The 25,272-nt window shown below is 39.9% G+C and overlaps 1 protein-coding gene across 1 annotated transcript in view; it reads left to right on the top strand.

The window, feature by feature from the left end:
- Nucleotides 1–2,019: 2,019 nt before the first annotated feature.
- The window catches only part of LOC130131743 (contactin-4), a 38,214-nt gene continuing 14,961 nt past the window's right edge, over nucleotides 2,020–25,272 (top strand). The window contains exons 1-10 of the mRNA XM_056301545.1: nucleotides 2,020–2,083; nucleotides 4,941–5,064; nucleotides 5,448–5,623; nucleotides 6,728–6,823; nucleotides 8,605–8,808; nucleotides 9,382–9,484; nucleotides 9,664–9,848; nucleotides 11,268–11,410; nucleotides 11,735–11,864; nucleotides 12,761–12,911. Coding sequence (XP_056157520.1) covers nucleotides 2,023–2,083; nucleotides 4,941–5,064; nucleotides 5,448–5,623; nucleotides 6,728–6,823; nucleotides 8,605–8,808; nucleotides 9,382–9,484; nucleotides 9,664–9,848; nucleotides 11,268–11,410; nucleotides 11,735–11,864; nucleotides 12,761–12,911 — 1,373 coding nt within the window. The 5' untranslated portion in view covers nucleotides 2,020–2,022. The remainder of the gene's footprint in view (nucleotides 2,084–4,940; nucleotides 5,065–5,447; nucleotides 5,624–6,727; nucleotides 6,824–8,604; nucleotides 8,809–9,381; nucleotides 9,485–9,663; nucleotides 9,849–11,267; nucleotides 11,411–11,734; nucleotides 11,865–12,760; nucleotides 12,912–25,272) is intronic.

The following is a 25,272-nucleotide window of genomic DNA, read 5'->3' on the forward strand; positions in this document are numbered from 1 at the left end:
CAATGGCAGCTGAAAGGCAAAGCTATAGGATTGCATTTTCCTAGAAGTAGTCTTTTAATCGAACATAGTCTTACCTTTAAACCAGGTTAAGGTTTATTAAAGTGTACTGGGCATGGTGGCCCAGTGGTTAGCACTGTTGCCTGACAGCAAGAAGCTCCTGGGTTCGAACCCCAGGCCATCCCAGGTCCTTTCTGTGTGGAGTTTGCATGTTCTCCCCGTGTCTGCATGGGTTTCCTCCGGGTGCTCCAGTTTCTTCCCACCATCAAAAAGACACGCATGTTAGGGTTAATACTCCTGTCTGTGTCCCTGACCAAGGCAATGGAAAGAAGAAGTGGAGTTGGTCCCCGGGCGCTGCAGCTGCCCACTGCTCCTGTACAATAGGATGGGTTAAATGCAGAGAATATTTTCGTTGTAAGAATACAATTCGTTGTAAGAATATAATGACAAAATAGTGTCTTTTTCTAAATGGGACATTTATTCACAATAAAACTTAAATATATTGGAAATTATGAAACCATTCAAGCATTTACACCTATACATCCACACATCTTGTTTGATCTAACAGTTTCAAGTTTTAACAATGTAAATGGGTGAGTGAAGACATGTAGAAAGAGATGAAGTGCAAAATTTTAGAGAGAATATTAAATGGCACCAAGAAGAAACTAAAAGAGAAACAACTAGATGAGTCCGCTTTCGCCGTGTGTTAGTGAACTAATGATGGCCAAAGTGAGGAAATATTGATAGCCATTCCTCAGAGTGATGCAGAGTAGACCAAAGGGACTAGAATAAATCTACTTCATTACCTGCTTTCATCCAATGACCATCTGTGTCCAGTTCGGGTTTAGTGGCTCGCTGACTGTGACCTTTGTCGCATGGTCATGTATAACTAGATTCATGTCAGAGGTGAGACATTATACTACGTCTGTGTTGTCTTCAAAGGAATTTATCATCACATCTGTTTCACCTGTTAGACAAGTGTCTTATGTCACGTTCCAATGTGACACTAGCTCACAGGACTATGCATTGTGTCAGTGTATGTTGATATCAATGTACCTTCGGCAATTCTAGGCTAAAGACATTTGCTTTTGCTAACTACAGATCACCTGGAGTAGAGGGAATAAATGCCTTGCTCAAAATATATATCAAGGGTTACTTTTTCACTTTTCCTTACCTCATTTTTTCAAGGGATTTGAACCAACAACATGATGGTCACATTTCCACTTCACTGATATCCAAGCTAAACTAAAAAGTTCAGATTCAAAAGCAAAATGTTATTACATAATCATAAGATTCAGTGACATTTATTAAATGTTAGAATTTTTACTTGTATACACTAGTAACCCATCATAACACCCTGAAATTAATACGGCTGCCTGGTAGATTTTAAAGTGGATTAATTCTTTGCCTCCAGATGGCTTGGCATGTTTGATTTCAGTTATTGAGGGAGGGTAGAAGCGGTTAAGACAATGGATGGATGGATAGTTTCATTTAGAATCTGTTTTACTTTTTTTTCCCCTTTGGTCATTTGCATGTTTTTTTCTTCATTAATTGCATATTCCTCAGTGTGTTGCAAATGTGAATACATCACACACAAGCTCCTATAATAAATAGGTTCAACCGGCGCATGTAGAGAAAGCTTACAGTTGTGTTTGGGAAGAGGCCATATTCATCTGCTGCTCTTGTAAAAGCGGGACTTTTTTTTCTCTCCTCCTTTATTTCCTTGGAGATAGTATCGCGGCAGGGTGTATACAACAAACATCAGCTCTCATGGATCAGCTGCTAACTGGTCCGCAGGTATATGATCTAGGCTTTGCTTATTTGGATAAATGCTTTAATAATGGCTTGCCAGCTTCCCTCAAATTCCAGACGAGCTTTCCAACAGGCTCAGTGTACTCAGGGAATTTCCACATTATAATTTCCTTCGCCTCTCTTCCACAGCCAAGGAAAGGAGAGTTTGCTGAGGAAATATTCTTCACTCCCTGCCAACTGGATGAGAAGAAAGAAAATCTTTGACCTTCGAAAATGAAGATGTTGTTGCCATGGGAACTGTTAATCCTTCTGTCACTCAAAGAGTGCCTTGCTGGTAGGAAGTCTCCAAGTTGCTTTTGATAACACACCTGATCTGCATACATCTTGTATTTGCCGCTATCCCATGCATATCTGAAATATCATTTACCTGGGAATGAGGCTCTTTTTTTTTTCTTTAATCAGGAATAATCTTTTTAGGCACTTTAGTGTAATAGCAGATGATTATTGACAAAACCTCCCTTCATATTGAGAACTACTTGCAACAACTTAGGCAAAACTTCCTACTGCAAGATTTTTGTGTGAGAGAATTTTGGTGCTTGCACATACCTTTTAAAAACTTCTAAACAGAGTATGCTATGGAGTAAGCAATGTATTGGAAACTGATTTTATTTTTTATTTTTTATTTTTTTGTGTCACCTATTTTGTATAAAAGACTGCAATTGTGAGGGAAAAATGTCCCTGCTCCATACATGCACACATAAGTAAACATGTCAAAATGTAACAATTTTAGCTAGATAGTTTCGGATATGGATCAGGGAGATGTTCATTTTTACATCTTGGAATATTCCAGGAAAACAGGACTCACCGTAAGATTTATAGCTGAAGTTAAATTGAAGTTGCACTAGTATAAGAGAATAATCACTCTTTTTCTTCCTTTTATGCCTTTCTGTTTTATTATGCAATTTAGCCGCTTGACTTCCATCCATCCATCCTCGATCGCAAGAAAATTGGCAACAACTATAAAAATTCACACCGTCTCTCCCCTCAACTTCCCTGTTACCAAGACAAAGCCATGATATGCCAGTATTCTTACACCATATGGCAGATATCCAAAATAACATCAGACTTAAGTTAACTATATATATACACACACACACACACATATAAGACTTAAGTTCACACACACACACACACACACATATATATATATATATATATAACACTCAACAAATAAGGAGCAAAATGCAAAATAATCCAGTGATTCAAGTAAATTCTTTGTACTGTCTCATAAAGAATTTACTTGAATCACTTGATTTTATATATATATATATATATATATATATATATATATATATATATATATATATATATATACGTATTTATATAAACATTCATTACAGTTACACAAAAGGCTTTCACTTGACATTGTAAATTGTGCCTCTCAGATAATAGAGAAATATTTTGTTGTCAGGTTAGAACAGAGATATAAAGGGGAGTTAACCAAGCACATTTCATTACAATTTTAGTGTATAAGTATATTTTTTAATGTTATTTATGATTCCATTCAATTTATTTATTTATTTGTTTGTTTGTTTGTTCTTTCTTTTTTATGTATTTTGTGTGAAAATCATTGGTAATGGGCAGCTTTGCAGTTGTGTGTTCAGGTTTACAGTGCAGGCCTCTTCTCATTGCAGTGCTGACACGAGCCACCCTCACAAAATCCCAAGTGAAATAACCCAGATGTAAAAGGTTCATTAATATGTTCAATTCAAAGGACATAACAACCAGCATTAAAATGAAGCTTCTCCCTTTGAGGCTGAAGAGAGAGAGAAATGCCCTCACCTGAGGCTAAGTTCCCTCCCACTCATTACGATGATCATAATGATGTGGGAGGTAACACTCTTTGTCCTAGACAAGGTTAGAGACTTGCACAAACACATCTCAAAAAAATTTAAGTGCCACATTTTTAAAGAGCAGGTAAACATAGGGAGCTACTAGTGCATGAGCTGCATATCTAATTGGTGAAGATGTGGGGTGTCGCCACAAGGGTGTGTGTGTGTGTTTTGGGGGGGGGGTCGTCGTTTGAAGAGACGCTAGGTTTCACATGACTAATTAGTGCAACATTGGTTAATTACTCAATTGTATTGACATTTTGGCTTGCACTTACTGAAAAAGACTTAACTGAACAGTCACGCATGCTAAAACAACTTGCATGTTGATCGAAGGGCATATGAAAGCACAGAAATAAATGAGCTCAGGACTTCCACGTATTTTATAAACATTCATTGTGGGATATTTTGTAGACTAAACATGCCATAGTAATATGTATGGAAAGCTACAGCATTTAAATTTTTTAATTGTCATTTCATGTTGGTGTGTTATCTGCTCTGGGACTTTTCTCAAATTTTAATTTCAGAATTTCATTTAAAGAACTTTGTTGACAGCTAATTATACAGGGAGTGGGCTTAAAGCTGGGGTAGGCAGTTTTCTGGAAAAGGCAAGAGAAAAAAAAAAAGCCAGAAAATTACATCCCTCCTCCTGCAGCCCCCCCCCATCCAAAGCCCCTCCCACCAGACGAGCACAGGTATTATAATTCAAATGTGTACAACCAGGAAATGTCAAAATGAGACTTGTATTTGATAATCTATCCGTGTAAAAATAAATATTTTTTCCAGCAAATTTCTAAGTTACACCAATATTGTTCATATGAAGCAGCCATTTTGAGTTGGTCTTGTTGCATTTTTGAAAATGAAACACTTATGTGGGGGGCTGGTAGAGAAGTGAGCACTAGTCAACATGACCGCAAGTGACCGGCGGGGCAGGGCGGACACGAATTGATCACCCAAATTGATCGCATACACGCACATCTGAATTTGTCAACACCCAGTAAGAATGCCCTCTCTCTGAACTGACCCGTGATTGGCTAAAGTCTCCCACGACAGAGCCAAGAGGAGGTGCAGAAGTCTCGTTTTCTCTCAGACCATTTGAATTACAATATGCTGAAAGGTGATTATGGAATTTTTGCCCCCCCAAAAAAAAACAACAACAAAAAAAAAACCTGCTTACTTTGACTGCCCAGCTTGAATTAGTTTTTTTTTTTGCGTAATAAATAGTGAGTCATGCATTTATGTTGTGCTAATTTACATTTCATTGACATGTCACCATGGTAACTCATATGGTATTTGACACAGAGAATACACGCCATGGTCCTGTCTTCACCCAAGAACCCAGCGACAGTATATTCCCATTAGGCTCTGGAGATAACCAGGTGTTCATTAATTGCAAAGCAAAGGGAAACCCACCTCCACGTTATAAGTAAGCATTTTCCACTAAATTTAACCTTCTGTAATGCTGGATATTGAGGCTCTGTAGTGATTAGAGCTACCATTTATCGAAAATTGTAAATTAAGTGTAACCCCATGGTGAAATGCTGCCCTACATCTATACATTTATGTTGAGCTTGTGAAAATAATATGGTCTGGCATGGGATTAATTTATTTCAGTCATTTAGTGCAAAATTTAAATCGGATTTTGATATGAAATGACAGCAAGTTTGGTAGACATAGATTACATATGATGTGACTGGTGTGAAGTGAACAAGTGACCAAGTATAGTATGTAGTTTATCCATTGCAATACTATGACTCCCATTTATTCTTCTTCTCTTTTTTATTTTGTTGTTTTCTGTTTTGTTCACAGGTGGAAAGTGAATGGCAGAGGAATTGATATGAAGTTGGATCAACAGTATAGTCTTGTAGAGGGGAATCTGTTGATAAGTAACCCTCATGCCATCAGCCATGGAGGGGTTTACCAGTGCAGCGCCACTAACTCATTTGGAACCGTTGTCAGCAGGGAGGCTACAGTTCAATTTGCATGTGAATAGATTTTTTTTTTTTTAACTGAGTTTCACATATCTGGAAATTCTATTTTAACTGCTGTTGGAGACATGGCGTTCTCAGATTTTTCTTACGAAATAGCTTTTTACAACAGGATGCTCGATGTGATTTTACGCAGAGTTGATTGGATAAGCATATCTTTTGTGTTTTGAGTAGTTTTTGCACTAATTGGGTGGGCTTTAATTGAAAACAAACAGTGTAGCAAGATGCAATATATATAGTAGGGTTATCGTTTCTACGACATGAAATAAACCTGCAGCTTAGTAATGATCTGAATCAAAGTTGTAATATTAAATTTGACTGCACCTTAATCAAGGAAATGTTTTTCACACTACCTTGTTATTCACCTTCACCTTTTTTATATGCTTACAGTATCTGGTGTCAAAAAACACCTCAAAGTGCTTTTTTTTTAGCACCAATGTAAATTTTCCGTAATGAAAATGTCAAAAGCCAGTAAGACTTTGATTTTTAAATCTCATTACATCTCATTAAAGATACTATCCTGTTTTATCAGAAAGAAATACATTAACTATGGGTTTATGTAGTTATGCATTTAGCATGGATTGAAGCAGCATTGATTAATTGTATAGTTGTTTTGAGGTCATCTTTCATAGTATATTATAATTGTGTCAAACTTATGTTCACACCAAATGTTGCTAATTTCATATTAACAGTGTGAATAACCATGCATGAATAAATTATATCTAGTTTATCGCTTGATTCAGGTTTTATTTTTTCATCATCCGAGTTCTGATTTTATCTCTGATGATATTTGCCTGTTACCTCTTCAGATTTGCTTGGTATTTTACAGTGTTTGGAGTTGGTATTTCTTATCGCTGTTTATTTTTCCCAGCAGCAGCATTTAATGAAAAGTGAAGTCCAAGCTAGATTGGAGAGGGACAGTCTTCTCTCCACCCAGCCCCTAACTTACCTTGTGATATTTATAGGGAGCTCTTGGGGATTGGGAAGAGAAGGAGAAATATTTTGCTGGATGAAATGCCTTCTCTTGGTTTCCCTGTAAAGATTGTCAAGCTGCTAAATTCAGTTGTATTTTATTTTTATTTTTATTTTGGGTCCACCCAGTTCTACAAAACTTCGCCAGGAAGCCAAGGAACACAGTTTTGGTGAGAGAAGGCCAGGCTGTGGTTCTGCTATGTGGACCACCGCCCCATAATGGAGGTACACCATTGAAACAAAACTCATCCGCTTTGTCTGCTTAAGATTCGCAATCCTCTTTGCCTCAAAAATCTTTATTGTTCCTAAACCTTCCATTTACTGTCTTCCTGCAATACTGGTTTGCCTCTATTGTTTTAACACTCCTTTTTCCCCCCTTTTCACTGCTCTAGTTCGAAACGCTCACACGGTTTCCACTCTCTTCTCCTTATCTGCCAGACAAGGAACTTTTTACGATTGCCCATGTTGGATCTGCCTCTGTCCTCATAACTTAAATGTGCCGAAAGCACATACCTCCATACCATATAGTACACAGCCTTACACTTCTTAACCTTGGACTCACTTTTTCTTTTTTTTTTTTTTTAGCCCATATGATCTGTGGCCATGCTGACATCTATAAAGTCTCCAGTGCTTCTCTCCCCAACTATCATTTCTCTCGGTACGGGGCAGGTTATCTGTGGGTAACAAAGGCTGCTGGTGGCTGCTGTGGCTGAGGGAGCGTTTATCCCATGGCACAGCTGTGAGTCAGCTCATGTGTCTGGGTGCTGCTGATTAGCAGACCCTCAAAGTGGCCTGCACTCCTGCAGCCACTCCGCACCCACCCGCACGATTTCACGCCAGCGTAGCAGCCATCCTCCACTCCCATTTTCCAACAAAATCATATGACTATGGGGGATTCCAGCGGCACAACCTAAGCAATATATTATCCCCCCGATCCTACAGAAGCCAACAGTCTTTATTTTTTATAATCGGGAGTATTTTTTTCTCACAATAAGGCCATTGACACAAATTTATAGGATGTAAACACTCGATAATACTGAGGTGTAAGTAAAGAATGTAAAGAATATATATTATTTCTATTAAGTAATGCTACACCTCTTCCTCCCTTGTAGATACAAATTAGAAATACAGAGACATACTCTTTAGAAGGAGAATCCTCAGCTTCTCGTGGCAATCAATAGGTAATGGGTCTAAAAGGAGCCAAGCTGAGAGTTAAACTGTCAGAGGACATAAAATTATGTGCCTGCAAGTCCTCTGTTGCTTTGAGACCACAGCTCTTAAACAGAGCTAGTCTGATGGTTGCTAATCATGAAAGGTATGTCAAGTTTCTGCCCTGACTTTCTCTGTAATGATTTTAATTCACTGTTTTCCCTCAAGGAAGTGAGGGAGACTTTTTACTGTGTTGGCCCAGTCAACTGCCTGTAGGATGTCATGTTCCTGATCCGCAAAGACTGTTCCAATAGCCAAGTTCTTTCACTTGCACAGAGAGACAGAGAGACAGACAGAGAGAGAGAGAGAGAGAGAGAGCAAAATTCTTTCTGTCACACTCTCTAGCTCTGTGTGTTGGAGTGTGTATGTGATTATTATTTACTAACACACTGTCCCTCCTTGTTGATCTGTGTGATTGGGCGATATTGTACCAAAACATATTTTTCCTTGCAAACACATGAAATGCATTCAGATCTTACTGTGACAAGAGTGATGTTGGCAAGGCCGGGTTAAATACTGTTTGTCCATCTGACCTTGTTTGTGGTTTTCCCACGTTCTCCCCTTTGCTCGACTTTTATGCTGAAGTCAAACTCTGCCTGTGCGGTGAAGTTTCTTTATATGTTATTGACAGAAATGGAATATGTAGCCTTATCTTTTTATCAATATTTCTTCTTAAAATCTATTCATAGTCTCACCATGCTGGCTTAAATGGAAATGTCATTGGAAGAAATGTCATCTGTGTCAATGTCTTCAAACCTCTGAAACTAGTGTCTCCTCCCACTTTTTCTTCTTTACAGAAATTAAATATTCTTGGGCTTTCAATGGACATCCCAGTTTCCTGCAACAGGACACCCGTCGCTTCATCTCACAGAGGACAGGGAACTTGTACATTGCCAAAGTTGAGGCATCGGATGTGGGGAACTACACATGTGTGGTGAGAAACATTATGACCAATGCCACTGTGTTCAGCTCTCCAACCCCTGTGGTTCTCCGAAAGGATGGTAAGTGTGCTCCGCTGGCCCCCGCCAATGCCACACGTCCCCCTACCTCCTGCTTATCATGAGCTAAACTTTGCATATAGTATTTGTTGGTGGGAGAGTAAGCTCACGGAGATAAATCGGTCATCTTGAATGTGACACCATTTGTTTTTGCCTTTTGCCTTCAATCGCTTTCGCATTATTTACAACAGCAACACTGTGCAGAGCTACCTATGTGAAAGACCCTTTCTGTCTGCATGAAGGCACACATTTACCTATCTGGAATTGCAGTCAAGTCAGACTAATGCAAAAAGACACACAGATACACAAACAGAACGCAAGGCTTACCACATGTAAACCCCATCACAACTGGTGTATGCGCGGCACTCAAGATGTGAGACTGAGCAGATACAGTATGTTATCCAAAACCATCCATCCAGGAATCCGTGCACTGTTTTAAACTGCATCAACACGTACGCTCACACTCCACTCCTGTTCACTGTGCCACAGCTTTGATAACTAAAATATAAAATAGAGAGAAGTGCATGTTCATGTTTTGTGTTTGAATAATATGCGTTGCCTTCATCCTTTCTGCAGCGATGATGGGTGAATATGAGCCAAAGATTGAGGTTCAGTTTCTTGAAACCCTCCTTGTCTCAAAAGGATCATCAGTGAAGCTGGAATGCTTTGCCTTAGGAAAGTAAGTGCCAACAGTGTTTGTGTAGCACAGCTCTTCCCTTTGCATTGGAGTGGCACATTTGTCAAATGGCTGGGCAGCTTTCCTCACAGCCATCAACAGACAAGCCTGGCAGTCGACCTCTTATTAAGTATGTGCAAGACTATGTGCCTGCAATGACCTTGTGTGCTCGACTTCTCCAGTCCAGTGCCTTCCATCTCATGGAGAAGAGCTGATGGAAATCCCTTCCCTGGCAAAATCAAAATCAACCACTCCAACGGGGTTCTTGAGATCCCATATTTCCGTCCAGAGGATGCTGGTGTGTATGAGTGTGTAGCTGAAAATAGCAGAGGAAGAACTGTTGCAAAAGGACAACTCGTATTCAATGGTAAATGCCCATATTTCATTATTTCTTCACTGTGTTGGTAGCTGCAACTCTTTCTCAACCTAACAAGTACCCATCTCATATTGTCTATCATATAGAAGGGTGGGACTTCTGATTTTAAATCATTCAGTATGTTCCAAAAAGAAGAAAGGTCCAAGTCACTCTTCTGGCAAAAAGTTTAAAAGCCTTTATTCAGATGGCTATTCATGGAGACATTCTTAAAAAACATGGACAACACGTGCAAGTTAAAATAGAGCTGGGTTAAAGGGTGTCTGGGTGGCGTGGCAGTCTATTCAATGGCCTACCTACACGGGGATCGCTGGTTCGGATCCCCGTGTTACCTCAGGCTTGGTTGGGCATCCCTACAGACACAGTTATTTGTGTCTGCTGGTAGGAAGCCAGATGTGAGTATGTGTCCTGGTCGCTACACTAGCACTCCCTCTGGTCGGTCGGGCACCTGTTCAGGGGGGGGACTGGGGGGAATTGTGTGATCCTCCGACGTGCTACGTCCCCCTGGTGAAACTCCTCACTGTCAGGTGAAAAGAAATGGCTGGCAACTCCAAATGTATCGGATGAGACATGTGATGGTCTGCAGTCCTCCCCGGATCGGCAGAGGGGGTGGAGCAGTGACTGGGATGGCTCGGAAGAGTGGGGTAATTGGCCGGGTACAATTTGTGAGAAAAAGGAGAAAAATCCAAAAAATAAAAATAGAGCTGAGTTACTACCCACCCTGAAGAAGGCTGTTTGTGCTGCTACGTGTGGATAGTAACCCATTTCTATTTCAGTATGTTTGTTTAATTTGAATTGATGCCAATAGTTTCGACAATCTTTAAAAAGGTTACATAATAATAATTATTCAGTACAGGATAATATAATGTGAGAGCATGAATATCATATGGAACACAATTTGGTGGAAACTCTTATCCAAAGTATTGATATATTACATTTAAATACTCATATTTTTAGAATGGGTGGTGTTTATCTTTTTGGAATGGAAACTCTTAATCGTTGCTGTATTTGAGCATAATATTCCCAGTTAACTAAATAAAACCACATTATCCTAAGAAAATGTGGAAAAAATAATAAATAACCCTCTGTTTTTGAAATTGCAAAGTTTTGAATTCATCCCTCAACATCTTGAATGCTTTTGACTAATGAAATAGAAAATAAGAATGTTATTAAAAAAAAAAACAACCTCAGAAATTGTTCCTCGCATTTCAGCGACGCGTGTGCAACTATTGTTTCATTTCAGATTATTGCATTCCAGCAGTTGGCACCTGGAAAAAACAACTGCATTTTGTATTCCAGCCCCCAGTATCTCATCATCTTATCACAGATAGTTATTTATTGCCTAAATGCAGTGTGAATTTGTGTGTGTGTACTTCTGTGTACGTTTATGTCTATGTGTGATCTATTTTCCAGATGTTCAACATCTGCACTGGGTCCAGACCCTGAAAGATGCTCACATGGCTATTGAGGCTAATCTGCAGTGGGAATGCAGGGCCAGTGGCAAACCTAAGCCCACATACAGATGGCTGAAAAATGGGCAGCCACTGGCACTAAAGGTAAATTCATCAACTAACACTAAGAAGATTCATAAAAATCCAGAGAATTTGTGTTTGTTTTTTGTTTTTTTTACATGAAGTCCTGCTGTGCTCGTTTCACTTTTTTTTTTTTTTTTAGCTAAAAACACTACACAAATTTCAGAAATGTGTATGTGTTACTGTACACAAACCAGTTCATTGAGATTTTGTCATGCAAATCTGGCAAATAGAATAATTACTTTAAAAATATGTTTACCAAAAATAATTTGGACAGAATTTTTTTTTAGCAAATTCAATAACTGAAAGTTTTTAATGTGCATTAATCAAGTTTTAAATGATTTGCAGGGGAGGGTACATGTGGATGGGGGTAGATTGGCCATATCCAGAATTAGTCTAACGGACTCTGGCATGTATCAGTGTCTGGCAGAAAATGAACACGGAGCCATCTATGCCAGTGCTGAGCTCAAGGTTGTGGGTAAGCAATTGCTGTCTCTGTACTGCTTACAATGTCACTCAAATAAAAGTACTTACTCTGAAAAATGAATGACTAAATAAACAGATATTTTAATTGGCTAGCTCATCATTGAGCTAAGGCTTTGTCATTTACGTAAGTATTCCATGAATCAGTTAGGGTATTTAGATGTTTAATTGCAGTCATGCGTTAGCATTGCTGAGACACGTACAGTGAACCGTTCATTGTAGAGGTTAGATGCGCTTCCCGCCGGTAAGTTGTCCTATAAATCCTGACAGCATCCAAATAAGCTAAGCTAACATGCGAGCGATACGGCACTGTATTGCCCATGCGTGGTTTTGGTGGCAAGTTCTTTACATACAGGTGCAGCAAGCCTCAAGAGTGACAGTGTGTTTGTCATACTCATCATTGTGTGTTTGAAAGTAAGCTTTTACAAGGACACAAGGTGTCTCGACTTTACACACTAATTATCAATTATTATTATTACTATAATCATTACATTTATATAGTGCTTTCAGTGTCATGGCAGCACATATCCCACTTCAATGTATTTAGGGGAAATCGGGATAGAAGACCTAAGTTGTAGTAAACTATATATACCTTATATGGATTTATAAGGTACACGTATATAAAGAATGTGAGGTCCTGTGATGGACTGGTGGCCTGTCCAGGGTGTCTCCCCGCCTGCCACCCAATGACTGCTGGGATGGGCTCCAGCATTCCTGTGACCCTGAGTAAGGCTAAGTGGTTTGGGTAATGAATGAATGAATGAGTTAGGATATTGTAAAGAAATACAAATTTTCATACTGCCTGTGATGTGCTTGACGTTTTGGTTGATGCACACTTGTTGTTCCTCCATAAAGCAAGACAAATGGATTTAACATGGATCTATTTCTCAGCCTCCTCACCTGACTTCACAAAGAGTCCAGTGAAGACGTCCACACTTGTCCAGAGAGGGGGGGAAATGGTCATGGAGTGCCGTCCCCATGCTTCCCCCAGGGCCACCATCTCCTGGCAGAGAGATGGTGAACTCTTGAAAGACAGCAAGAGGTAAGGTATTGTATGCATCGTTGCATGTGCTTCTGAATGCATGAGTTAAAGTGGCTTCCTCTTGTGGATCCTGCTCATCTCTGGGACTGATTGTTATTTATGACTTTCCTCAAGAGGCCTTTGGAAGTCACTGTTGCATGAACTGCCTCTCTTGGTCCAAGCTTGAGCACATTGCTTTAGACAGAAACCTTGTTTTGTACTTGACGTGAAATGTAGGGTTTTTTCTCCATAGTCCTGCTTGTACAGTTAGAGCTGAATTGACAATTCAGACCATGAACAAAAGTCAGTCAGTCCTGTATCGCAAAAAGTTGAACATTTGTAGCATCTGAGTTCAAGTTACACAGCTCTCTGGGGCAGTCAAATTTCTGTAGGGGCATTATCTGCAAAATCCACAACCTTTGGAGATGATGAGACTGACTATCGTTTTGCAAAGCACTTTACTTGATATAATAGGAGAAAGGACATGGCTTGTCTTCAGCTAAGGTTTGAGCCAACAGCTTCGAGCACATAGAAAAATACATGCAAGTTGTGGAATGTCTGCATACACAAGACACAATTAGAGTCAGCAAATAAAGAAAGAAACTCATGAAATTCATATAAAATGGGGAACTGAAACAAGGCATTTTCCTAGTCAGGGTATTTTCGTGGGAACTCAGGCCAATAGCCTGTGGGAGGAAACCCAGGACAGGCTGAGTTAAGCAGTTGTAAGACATTGTATTTAGATTGGTGCACAAAAAAGACAATACACAGGTCATTCAAAATGGTTGGGGGCCAGAGGCCAACAATCAGATGACATGATCTGTGTAACATCTTACTCCCAATTCACAAATGTCTCTTTTTTTCCAAAGCTTAAAGTGTATATTTTAACATTTACTCAGAAAACTAGATCAATGCATATATACTATAAATGTACATTCATACATTCATGTAGTGTTTGGTGTAATTGTATTTCATGTTTTGAAGAATAAGCCACCACATAAGGCATCTAAAAACCTTATTTATTTGCTGCTTTTATGGAATATTAAGAAGTTACATTACCTAATGAAATAAGAGCTTTTTTTTAAATTCATTTCACTCTAGGTGAATGATAAATAATGATGGTTTCATAAAGTCGTGGTATGTAGCTAGTCTTCATTTCCAACACAGTTCCACACAGACACCCAGTGTTTGGACAGCTTGGTTTCAATTGTTTCCAGATTGTGAACATGGACTACTGCATAACCAGCAATATCACTGATAGCAATAGGCCTGCTACTCTTACCATGTACCTTGAACTTGCTCCAATCTACAGAGAAAACCGATAAGATCTTCACTTTGTTGTGTCAAACTGCCCACACAGAAAAAGAGTGTGTTTTAATTTAGCTGTCAGCTTTCCTAAAAAAGTTAGATTTCAAGCGTGCTGGTGGTTTGGCAGTCTATTCCGTTGCCGACCAACACGGGGCTCGCCGGTTTGAATCCTCGTGTTACCTCCAGCTTGGTTGGGTGTCCCTACAAACACAATTGGCCGTGTCTGCGGGTGGGAAGCCGGATGTGGGTATGTATCCTGGTTGCTGCACTAGCGCCTCCTCTGGTCAGTCGGGGCACCTTTCAGGGGGGAGGGGGAACTGGAGGGGATAGCGTGATCATCCCATGCGCTACATTCCCCTGGTGAAACTCCTCACTGTCAGGTGAAAAGAAGCGGCTGGCGACTCCACATGTATTGGAGGAGGCATGTGGTAGTCTGCAGCCCTTCCTGGATCGGCAGAGTGGGTGGAGCAGTGACCGGGACAGCTCAGAAGTGGGGTAATTGGCCACAGTGCAATTTGGGAGAGAAAAAAAAAGGGGGGTAATAAAAAAAAAGTTATGTTTCCTGACCATGTGATGTCAGCAAAATCAAGTGCACAAATTTGATGCCACTTGTTGCAGATTGTGCAACAGACAAACTGACCATAGTTAGAAGTAACAGACTGACAGAAATATTGATCCAAATGATAAAATTGTTATTGGTAGATAATTACACAAAGAAAGCCCGAGTAACACAGATGTACTGAGTTGTAAGCAATGTCCTGCACTCCCCACACAAAACTGAGTGTTAATACAAAAACAGAGGATAATGGGGCAGGACAGCAGCTCTGGTAGTTGATCATTCAGCCCTTTCTGCTAAATTAAATGGGAAATACTGATCTAATTCTGTAATTCATTGATGTCGAACTCTGAAAAAATGTGACCTCCTTTCCATAAAAGTGCAAAGGAACAGATGTTTGAGTCAGAATTCCAAGTCCTATACCCCCAAACGACCACTTCGCTCTGCTGCCTCGGGACGCCTGGTTGCCCCGTCGCTCAGAGGCCCCCGCTGCCGATCGACCCGGTCACGGCTCTTTTCTGTCCTGGCCCCACAGTGGTGGAATGAACTCCCCACTGATGTCAGGACAGCAGAGTCGCTGCCCATCTTTCGGCGCAGGTTGAAAACTCACCTCTTTAAGAACTACTACCCTGTTACTTGTTCTTTGCACTTTTTGTATTCACTCATTTAAAAAAAAAATCTTTCTTGCGCTTTTACTTTAGCACTGATTTTGCTCTTAGATGTTTGTTTAGATGCACTTATGACCTCGGATGACTAATAGTTCTCCTGATTTCCTACATTAAATGCACTTATTGTAAGTCGCTTTGGATAAAAGCGTCGGCTAAATGATTGTAATGTAATGTAATGTAATGTAATGTAATGTAATGAATCTCGGACAAGATCACTCAGGACCGAGTTTGCAGAGATAGCAAATCTGACGTCACAGCAACATGGCACCGTACACAGTCAATGGCAAACAATGTTTTTTTTTTATTTCAAAACACATAACTTGGATCTAAACTACTCTGTAGTTTTTGTTTTGTTTTGGTTTTGTTTTTTTATAACATATGGTTTGTAGCAGCTATGCCTATCCATGTATAATGGTATTTGTTTGCTAGACCAAGACAACATCCACGCTTATTCCATTGTAGATGGTCATGAAGGTCCTGTGCTGGTGAATTTACAAGCTTGCCAAACAAAGACAAATTTGCTGTGGGTGTCCATGTTTTCCCGAACAGAGGCAATGGAATGCATTTTGCTTGTTAGTGGGAACTACCAGCTCAGAACCACTGACTTATAACTTCAGCATAAATATCACATCAGTCAAAGACATGAGAACAAATCCAATCAGTTTCCCAAGTGTCTAAGACAGTGTCCTGGCTGCTACACATTAGAAAAGATGCTCAAGTGATGTTGTTTGCTGAAGCAAAAAAGACTGGAGGCAGATTTGACCTGCTGAGACTCCCAGAACAGTCTGATGCTCCTTCAGTTCCTTTTGCTTCTAAAGAGATGGAAGTAGGTCACTGGAAATTAGGGAGTGTAGCGCACCTGTGGCAGCATTCCTATAGACAGAGCAGGTCATTGAGGAAGCACCTGCCATCAATTACCCTTCCTGCGGCCTACACTGGGAGAATGGGTGCTGTTTCTGAGCTGACAGCATTTCTCTCAGCCTAATGGTATGATTTTGGGAAACTGGAGTGCCACTGTGTGTGTGTGTGTGTGTGTGTGTGTGTGTGTGTGTGTGTGTGTGTGTGTGTGTGTGTGTGTGTGTGTGTGTGTGTGTGTGTGTGTGTGTGTGTGTGTGTGTGTGTGTGTTGACATGCATTCAGAAGGAAAGTGTGCATGTCATTTGCTTATGGTTCAATGGGGATTTCATTAGACAAAAGTCAAAGTTGCTGTTTATTTTGTATGAAACTTAATCAATGTATCCTATTGATGGAAATAATTTCATCCAAGAGTCACTCTTCAGCCAGAATGTACTGAGCAGTGGGAATTTTCTGCGAGAGCACTATGTTTATGTTGTCCTCAAGCTATTGCACTAATTGCTGATGACACAAACCAGTGAAGTAGCAGTTGAATAGAAAAAAAAGGAGGCAATAACAATATAGCCCATAACAGTTGATAGCTATTACTTAACATATAGTATGGTCTCTGTCATAAGAAAAAGTGTCGGCGTCCAGGTAGTATAGCAGTCTATTCCATTGCATACCAACACAGAGATCGCCAGTTCAAATCACTATGTTACCTCCTGCTTGGTTGGGCATCCCTACAGACACAATTGGCTGTGTCTGCTGGTGGGAAGCCGGGTGTGGGTATGTGTCCTGGTCACTGCACTACCACCTCCTCTGGTTGGTTGGGGCACCTGTTCGGGGGGAATGGGGAAGTGGGGTGAATAGCATGATCCTGCCACACGCTATGTCCCCCTGGTGAAACTCCTCACTGTCAGGTGAAAAGAAGCAGCTGGCGACTCCACATATATTGGCAGAGGCATGTGGTAGTCTGCAGCCCTCCCCGGATCGGCAGAGGGGGTGGAGCAGCGACCAGGATGGCTCGGAGGACTGAGGTAATTGGCTGGATATAATTGGGGAGCAAAAGGGGAAAAACAAATTTTAAAAGGTGTCTATAAATTTGTAGTACACTGTTTATCACTAGGTCATTTCATTATGGTTAATTTGAAATGGTTCATGAATGAATGAATGAATGAATGAGCCCAATTCAGTTTTATGGGAAGTGGAGCCTATAGAAGAAAACATTGGGTGGGACAGAGACACTCTGGACATGGGGCCAGTCCATCCCAGGGCCAAACTCTCTGTTTACTTTGTCCATTAATGAGCTATCAAACAGCACAAAGCTGTTTTTAGCCATTTTGTTTATAAAATTCATATGGATGCCTTCTTCACTCATCAAGTCTTTGATGAACAATCATCTCACTTACTAGCATTAAAATTGGGATAGCGTGATAAATGGAATTGCATGATGATTTAAGTGTTTTTTCTTTTTCTTTTTTTCATTGTACAACACTCAAGTTCATTTTCAGTAGGCCAGCCTATATGATTTGGAATTCCTAAAGAGCCAGTGCCATTTAAAGGTAAATCTGTAGCATGTGTATAAACCCTTAGTGATAACATAATGCAATTTAGATTTCTCTACCACGGAAAACACAGTGATTTTATATAGAGAGCATACTTAATTCCAATAATTCTGTGATAAAACTCAGAAAGATTGAGTGGGTATTTACATACCTTACGTTGAGCATTTCCTCCTCCATTGCCGCTGGATATAATAATCCTAGTTTATTGAGATTATATTTCAGCCTCTATTTCATTTTTAATTCCTCTCTTACTGCTAGATTGGATACACACATTTTTGATCTGTTTAAAAAAACAAATTTGCCATGAGCAATACTGTTCAACACAAAAATGATTCATGATAATCCTATCCAGAGTGTCACGAAATAAAAAAAATATTAAAGAAATAGAGCTTTTGTGTCTCGCTGACTGTTTATGGACACAGGTGGAATTTGTGTTATCTATGGTGAGATGAACACTGAAGCACCCTAGTGTGCCGGACTGTATTTAATAGTTGCGTTTGGAAAATGGACAATGGCTGGAGTACACATCTTAAACATATTAGCTAAAATATTATCTAACAAATTACACGAGCAATGGGTGAATAAAATGGGCTATGCATAATTTCTTCTTAAGCACTGACCTCCACCCCTCAGTGATATGAATAACCACCAATCAGATTAGATAAAACAAGAAGTATCAAATAGAAAGGAAGCAGATACACAATACCACAGCTGACAGCTGACATTTTCAAATATCTTCAGTAGATATCCGTTTGCTGCAATCACTGCACTGCTTGCTGAGGACTGTGAGTGCGAGCCAAATCTTTTGGAAGTGGAGCATCAAAAAACAACAAAAAAAACATCTCAGCTGGCCCAACTCCTGTGTTTGTGAATGCAAAAATCTGGGGAGCCCTGTGGATGTGAGTCGCCTACTTCATTTCAATCACTGCCTCCCAGCAATCCCTGCTGATATTTACTCATCATAAAATTTAATTCATGTATAATGTTTCAGGAAAGCCAAAATATTACACATACAGACACTTACACTTACAGACACTTGTATCCAAAGCAACTTACAAGGGATTCAGCAATCACAAATGTTTGTGTCTACTTACAGGTATCTTAGACTACTGAACAGTCATATCATATATAATAGCCAAGAGGGGGGCATGGTGGCACAGTGGTTAGCGCTGTTGACTCACAGCAAGAAGGTCCTGGGTTTGAACCCCAGGGTTATCCAACCGTGGGGGTCACCCCAGGTCATCCTCAGTGTGGAGTTTGCATGTTCTCCCTGTGTCTGTTGTGGGTTTTCTCTGGATGTTCTGGTTTCCCCTCCATCAAAAAATACATACATGTTAGGGTTAATACTTCCATCTGTGCCCTTGACCGAGGCATGGCAAGATGAACTGCAGTTGGCCCTCGGGTGCTGCATGGTGGCTGCCCACTGCTCCTAGCTACACAGCTAGGATTGGTTAAATGCAGAGCGTAATTCCCCTATGGGGATCAATAGAGTATATCAAAATAAAATAAAAAAAGTGTATGTCAGGTCCACAATAGATAAAACACCAACAATGATGTCAGTAAGGGATTGAAAATGCAACTAATCTGAATAATGCCACAAATCAGTAGAATAGTCACGCTCAGAGACATCTATGGATTAAAGCCGGTCTGGCAAAGAAATGTTTCTTAGGTTGTTTCTTGATTGAAATAATTAAGTCCATAGCTCTGATGGAATTTCATGCCAACATTTTGAGGCCAGGAGAGATAAAAGTATGGACTTAGAGATCAGCCCTTTGGAATGTGACCTAAACAATAGTTTTCCAGGAATGTTTTGAGCTTTATGCTGGCAGCAACCAAGATCCAAATGTAAAAAGAGGTGAGACGTGTGAAACTAGCCAGGTAAACCAGGTGCACAGCATTATTATGAATTACAGCTGGATTGCACAGGCTGAGAAGACCAACAAAATTAGCATTGCGATAGTCTAACCAAGAGATGACTAGAGCCTGGACCAGGAGCTGCAAATTATTCTCTGATAGGTACAGTCAGATGTTATGGATGTTATGCAGAAAAATATGGCAGGGATGGGAGAAAGCTCCAATGTGGTTTGAAAATGAGCACTGGTTATTGATCATCATCCCAAGGTTATTTGTGGAGCTCCAGGGCATGATCGTTGATGTACCTTGCCTGATCAATATGTCCCTGGGTATGGCGGATTTGGAAGGGAAGACTAGTAACTCAGTACTGGAGAAACTGAGCTGTAGATACTGCTTCCTCATCCAAGCAGATATGTCAGCAAGAAAAGCAGCAACCCACAGCATATCAGGTGTCTTCTGACAGAAAAGAAAGGTAGAGTTGTAGGTCATGAAGGTAGCAGTATGATATGGTAGGAAAATCTGTTTAACAAGGTGATTGGACCAAGGGAGGTGGTCTAGAGAGCGAAAAGGAGTGAGCTTAGCATTGAGCCTTGAGGCACACACGTTATATTGTGACCTGGCAGTGATCTGATACCTGACCCCTCCACAAAACTTGGTCTAACCCTCCTGTCAGTTACAATAGGATCCACTTTAGTGCAGTGCCCAAAATGCCCAGGTCCATCAGTATCAAACAGTAAAATCTGATGATTCAGTGTCAAATGTGGCAAATAGGTCACGGAGAATGACTATGACTAGGAGGAAGCTTTGAATGAGTGAAATTCTTCAGTGACTGCAGGAAGAGCAGTTTCAGTGGAGTGACCACTCTTAAACCAGATGGATTTAGATCAAGAAGTGTGTCTGGAAAAGCTCAATATGTGTTGGTGTTTGTGGCTTCAGTGTATTTTTTTCTTAACATTGTACTATGTTGATGTCATCAAGCATATCAGTATCAAAGTACTTGAACACATATTACAATATAAAGTACAATTTGTCCAGGCTGAGCATCTACTGTACAGTTCACAACAGCTTACTCTCACTAAGACCAAAGCCACCTAGCTCACACCTGTCAGGGATGCAAGGAGATGTTAGATCTGCACTGTTGAAAACAAGAAAAAAACTTGTCATTAGCCATGTTCATTTGTGGGTGTACCGTCATTTAAATGGTACAGATTCAAATATTGGGGCTAATAAATGAAAATATTTAGTATACATACTATGTAGTATTCAGAAATACATATTTAGTAGTCTACGGTGGTGTAACAGTCTAAGCATCGGCTTTGTGTCGATGCAGTTGCCCACTGGGGACCGGGGTTCGCGCCTCGGGCTCGTCAGATCCAACTATGGCCAGACTCGATGAAGCAGCAATCATTGGCAACCCTGTCTTCAGGGGGTGGGGGCGGAGTCGGCTTGTGTTCGTCACAGGAATGCGTCTCTGTGTATGTCGGAAAAAGCAGTGGTTCGGCCTGGATTTGCCTTGTCACGAAAGTGGCGAGGCGTCTCCTTCAAGACTGCCGGCCGGAGAGATGCAGTTGGCGAACGCATCCAGTATGAGGGTGGGTGTTTGAATTAAAACATAGGGAGCGATTGGCCACTAAATTGGGAGAAAATCATAAATAATTTTTAAAAAAAAAGAAATACATATTTACATGGCTTCAAAGAGCAAGTGTCAAGTCAAGACACATCAGTCTTCTGTGGCACCCCTTAACAACAAACTGAAAAACAAATGCTCCTAACCTTTTTTTCAGCTTTTCGTTCTACCTATAAACCTATTATCTTCAGTTTGATATGTTTGTTTTCTGTCATTCTACCATATGTTTGTCTCTGATGTAACCAGTAAATTATCTTAAATTTGAGGGGCTTACCTCAGATCGTAACCAAAGAAAAAAATTAAAAAAGCATAGTCATGTGGTGTTAAAACTTATACAAAATTAAATAGAGATGAGTGGAGAGTGATGTAGCTTACTTCCAGTGTAATCGCACATATTTATTTAACAGCCTGATATGTGGTGCCTCTAATTTTGCATTCTTAGTGTATGTGTGTTTTTAGTGTACCATGTGTGAACAGGGAGCAGCTGTTATATATAGATACACCTCCCACCCCCTTTAATTCCTGGTCTCTTGTTTTGGGCTGTCTGAAATCAATATGCGCTGCCACATCTCCCTAGACCTTCAGTAACTCACTGGACCTGTCTCAACATGTGACCATGGGATTGATTAGTCATCATGTTTTCCATGAGATGGTCATAAGGAAAAGCAGTAAGAAGTAATTACATGGGCAGTGCCCCAAGACAAGAATAGAAATTCACAGCATGGAACGGAGTTTGTCCAAAAAGCAGATAGTTCTTTACGTTTCTATTTGTTTTACAGCTCATTGCCCCTTGGGTCATGGTCTCAGTTCGCCTTCATCATTCAACATCTGATATTTTTGTCAATAAATCAGTGCAAAGCACCCTGTGTCAGCCATGCTGTCTGGGTCTTGACTCATGTTGAGTCAAAATATATTTATTCATGGAAGCCAAAGTGAAAATGTTTGATTTTTGTGCTGGGTGCTCAAAACTCAAAGCAGTTTTGTTTGATTTTTTTTCAACCGACCAAATGTCAAAATAAAGTATTATCTAATATGCCAAATTTGTCTACTATTTAAATGTATCTATATATTATCTACTATGCCAAATATTAACAAGTTTCCCATTTAAATATATTTTCTGTTTGAAAAAAGACATGCAAAACAAGCTATTACATACAGAATGATAATTGGGGGATCCTTAGAAATTGCTGTTTTTCCCATATCAGTATTTTTTATTTCTTCAACATTTCCACTGCATGAATGACTTTGAAGTGAAACAGGTTTCAGAGTGATATGATGTCTGATGTTTCATGTAGTGGTGAGTTCAGCTTTGCTTATTTTATCTAGTATTTTAGTCAGGTGTTTTTCCTGCACTGTTCTTGTGAGATCCTATCCCTTTATTTTTTTCTTTATTTTGTCACCACCAAGCACCAGAAAAACTGTGTTCAAAAGAGATGGGTCTTTATGTGTCTCTATGTTTATTACTCTTCAGAAATTGCTTTTAGCATGTTGAAAATATTTGCTCATGGCTTGCGGTGATATGGCTGTGAGTAAAGATTTCATCTAAATTGCCTCTCCTCCAGCGTGGCAGTCCTCTTCATATATACTGCTTTAATGACTGGTCCAAGTGTCTTGTTGTATATTTAATTAATTATATACATTTACTATTTGTCTTTGACCCCTGATAATAAATACTATAAATTCATCTCTTACCTCTGGCAGTGTTCCTACTAGTTTTAAAACTGCAGTAGTTAAACCTCTCAAAGAAACAAAATCTTGAACCTGGGGTTCTAACACCAATCTCCAACCTACCTTTCATTTCTAAGTTTTTAAAAATGTTGTAGCTGATCAACTTTTGGCCTCTTTCCTAAAATAAGATCTTTGAACCATTTCAAACTGTGTTTATAGTCTGTCATTCCATTGAAACTGCACTCACCAAAGTGGTGAACAACCTTTCGTTTGTTATGGATTCCAATTCCACGTCAGAACAACTGTTGTTTGAGCTTAGCATAGCTTTTGACACCATTTATCATGGTATACTTTTGGATCGCCTTGAGTATTACTTGAGTCTTACTTATCTGTTAGAACACAGTGTCTTCTGTGGTAATGTTACATCTGATTTCTCTGCAGGGAAATATGGTGTACCCCAGAGCTCAGTTCTTGGTCATTTGCTATTTCCCCTTTACATCTCTCCTCCTGGCCATATTATGCGGAGTTATGGAATAAATGTCCACTGCTACACTGGTAATACTTAGCTCTACGTATGTACCTGTAACATTGGACAGTCATTCTTATATCAGAAATCTAGAGGCATGCTTGACTGCAGTGAAAAATTGGATGTCATCTAACTTCTCACTACTTACATATTTCTGAAAAAAAATGATATGCTGGTATCGGCTCTGCAAGACAAAGTCACCTTTATGACTAAGAAATAGTATCTCTTGACAACTGTGTGATCTCTCAAAGTTCTAAAGCCAAAAATCTTGGTGTTATGTTTGATCAATCCTATCTTTTGAATTTCACATTAAAGAAATCATGAAGACCTCCTTTTTCCACCTACGAAACATTGCCAAAATCTGGTCTTTTCTGTCCATGGCTGAGATTGTGACCATGCTTTTGTTTCATCCAGATTAGATTACTGCAATGCCCTTTTTTATGGCCTGCCACACGCTAGCACTTAAAATTCTCAGCTGGTTCAAAATGCTGCTGCTAGAATATTAATACATTAGGAAAAAAAATTGACGATATCATATCAATTCTAGCCTCCCTTCACTAGCTCCCCATTCATGCTAGATCTGACTTTAAACTGCTACTTTTAACCTATAAAACACTCAATTGGCTTGCCCCCTCATATTTGTCAGATCTTATACAGCCTTGTGTACCTTCGCTTGCCCTCCATTCTCAAAGTGCAGGCCTCCTTTCTGTCCCTAGAGCCTTCTCTTACCATATCACTCTTGCTTTAGAATAGTCTCACAGCGACCATCAGAGAATCTGACTCTGTAGACTCTTTCAAATCTAAACTCAAAACCTATCTGTTCTCATTAACTTTCAACTAGTTGTCTTATTTCTTTGATAGTGTCAAATCTAAACTCAAAACCCATCTGTTCTCATTAGCTTTCAACTATTTGTCTTATTTATTTGACATTATTTCTGAGCTTTGTCACAACTATCCTGTTTTGGGAGGGTCTCAGTCTCAATGTATTTATGACTGTAAGTCTTAGCAGTAATCTCTTGGTTTTGTCCTGCTGATGAGAATGTCCCTAAACTTTCTGAATGCATCACACCATTCTAACATTGTTTTTATCTCTGAGCACGTGTGCCCATGTTGTGCACCGGTCCCCCTTGCTCTCTTTTTTTTCTTCTTTCTCTGTCTCTGTTGCTCTCTTTCTCGCTTTCCAGGGCAGTTTTACTCCCTTTATGACCGGTCTGATGACCATGGATCACCGCTCTCTCTCTTTCGACCGCCTGATGACTTCGGAGCCTGTTTGTGATGCATCCTGTTTTCCCTTGGTCAGAGTCCCACCCTCCTGCAGATGTATGCTATCGTTTCTGCTGTTCTCGTTTAAAATTGCTTTTATACTATTTGTTTTAGCAATGACAACTTCCGCATCACTCTCATCACTTCTCTCATCTTCTTTCTCTCTCTGCATGACTGCTGTGTGGAAGTCTGCCTCACCTCGTGTGCATGTGAAGTATATTCTCTCTGCAGGGCCCCACTGAGCAGAGCTGGTTTTGTGGTGCAGGGTCCCGCCAGCTCTTGTGTGAATCTGTGGCGTTCCTGACATTGTCTTGGATGAACACAGATTCACTAAATTTGCCTTGCACTCTCTTTATAAGTTTACTACCCAGCACATTTAAATTTGCTAAATTTAATGCATTAACTGTATGAATTCTACATTATCTTGCTCTGTGTGTAATCTATGATGTTGCATTATAATTATGTTACTTTTGTGTATTTTGTGCCTTTGACACCTATTGCATGTCTGTC

Source organism: Lampris incognitus, chromosome 2 (assembly GCF_029633865.1).
Source record: "Lampris incognitus isolate fLamInc1 chromosome 2, fLamInc1.hap2, whole genome shotgun sequence".
Lineage (NCBI taxonomy): Eukaryota > Metazoa > Chordata > Actinopteri > Lampriformes > Lampridae > Lampris > Lampris incognitus.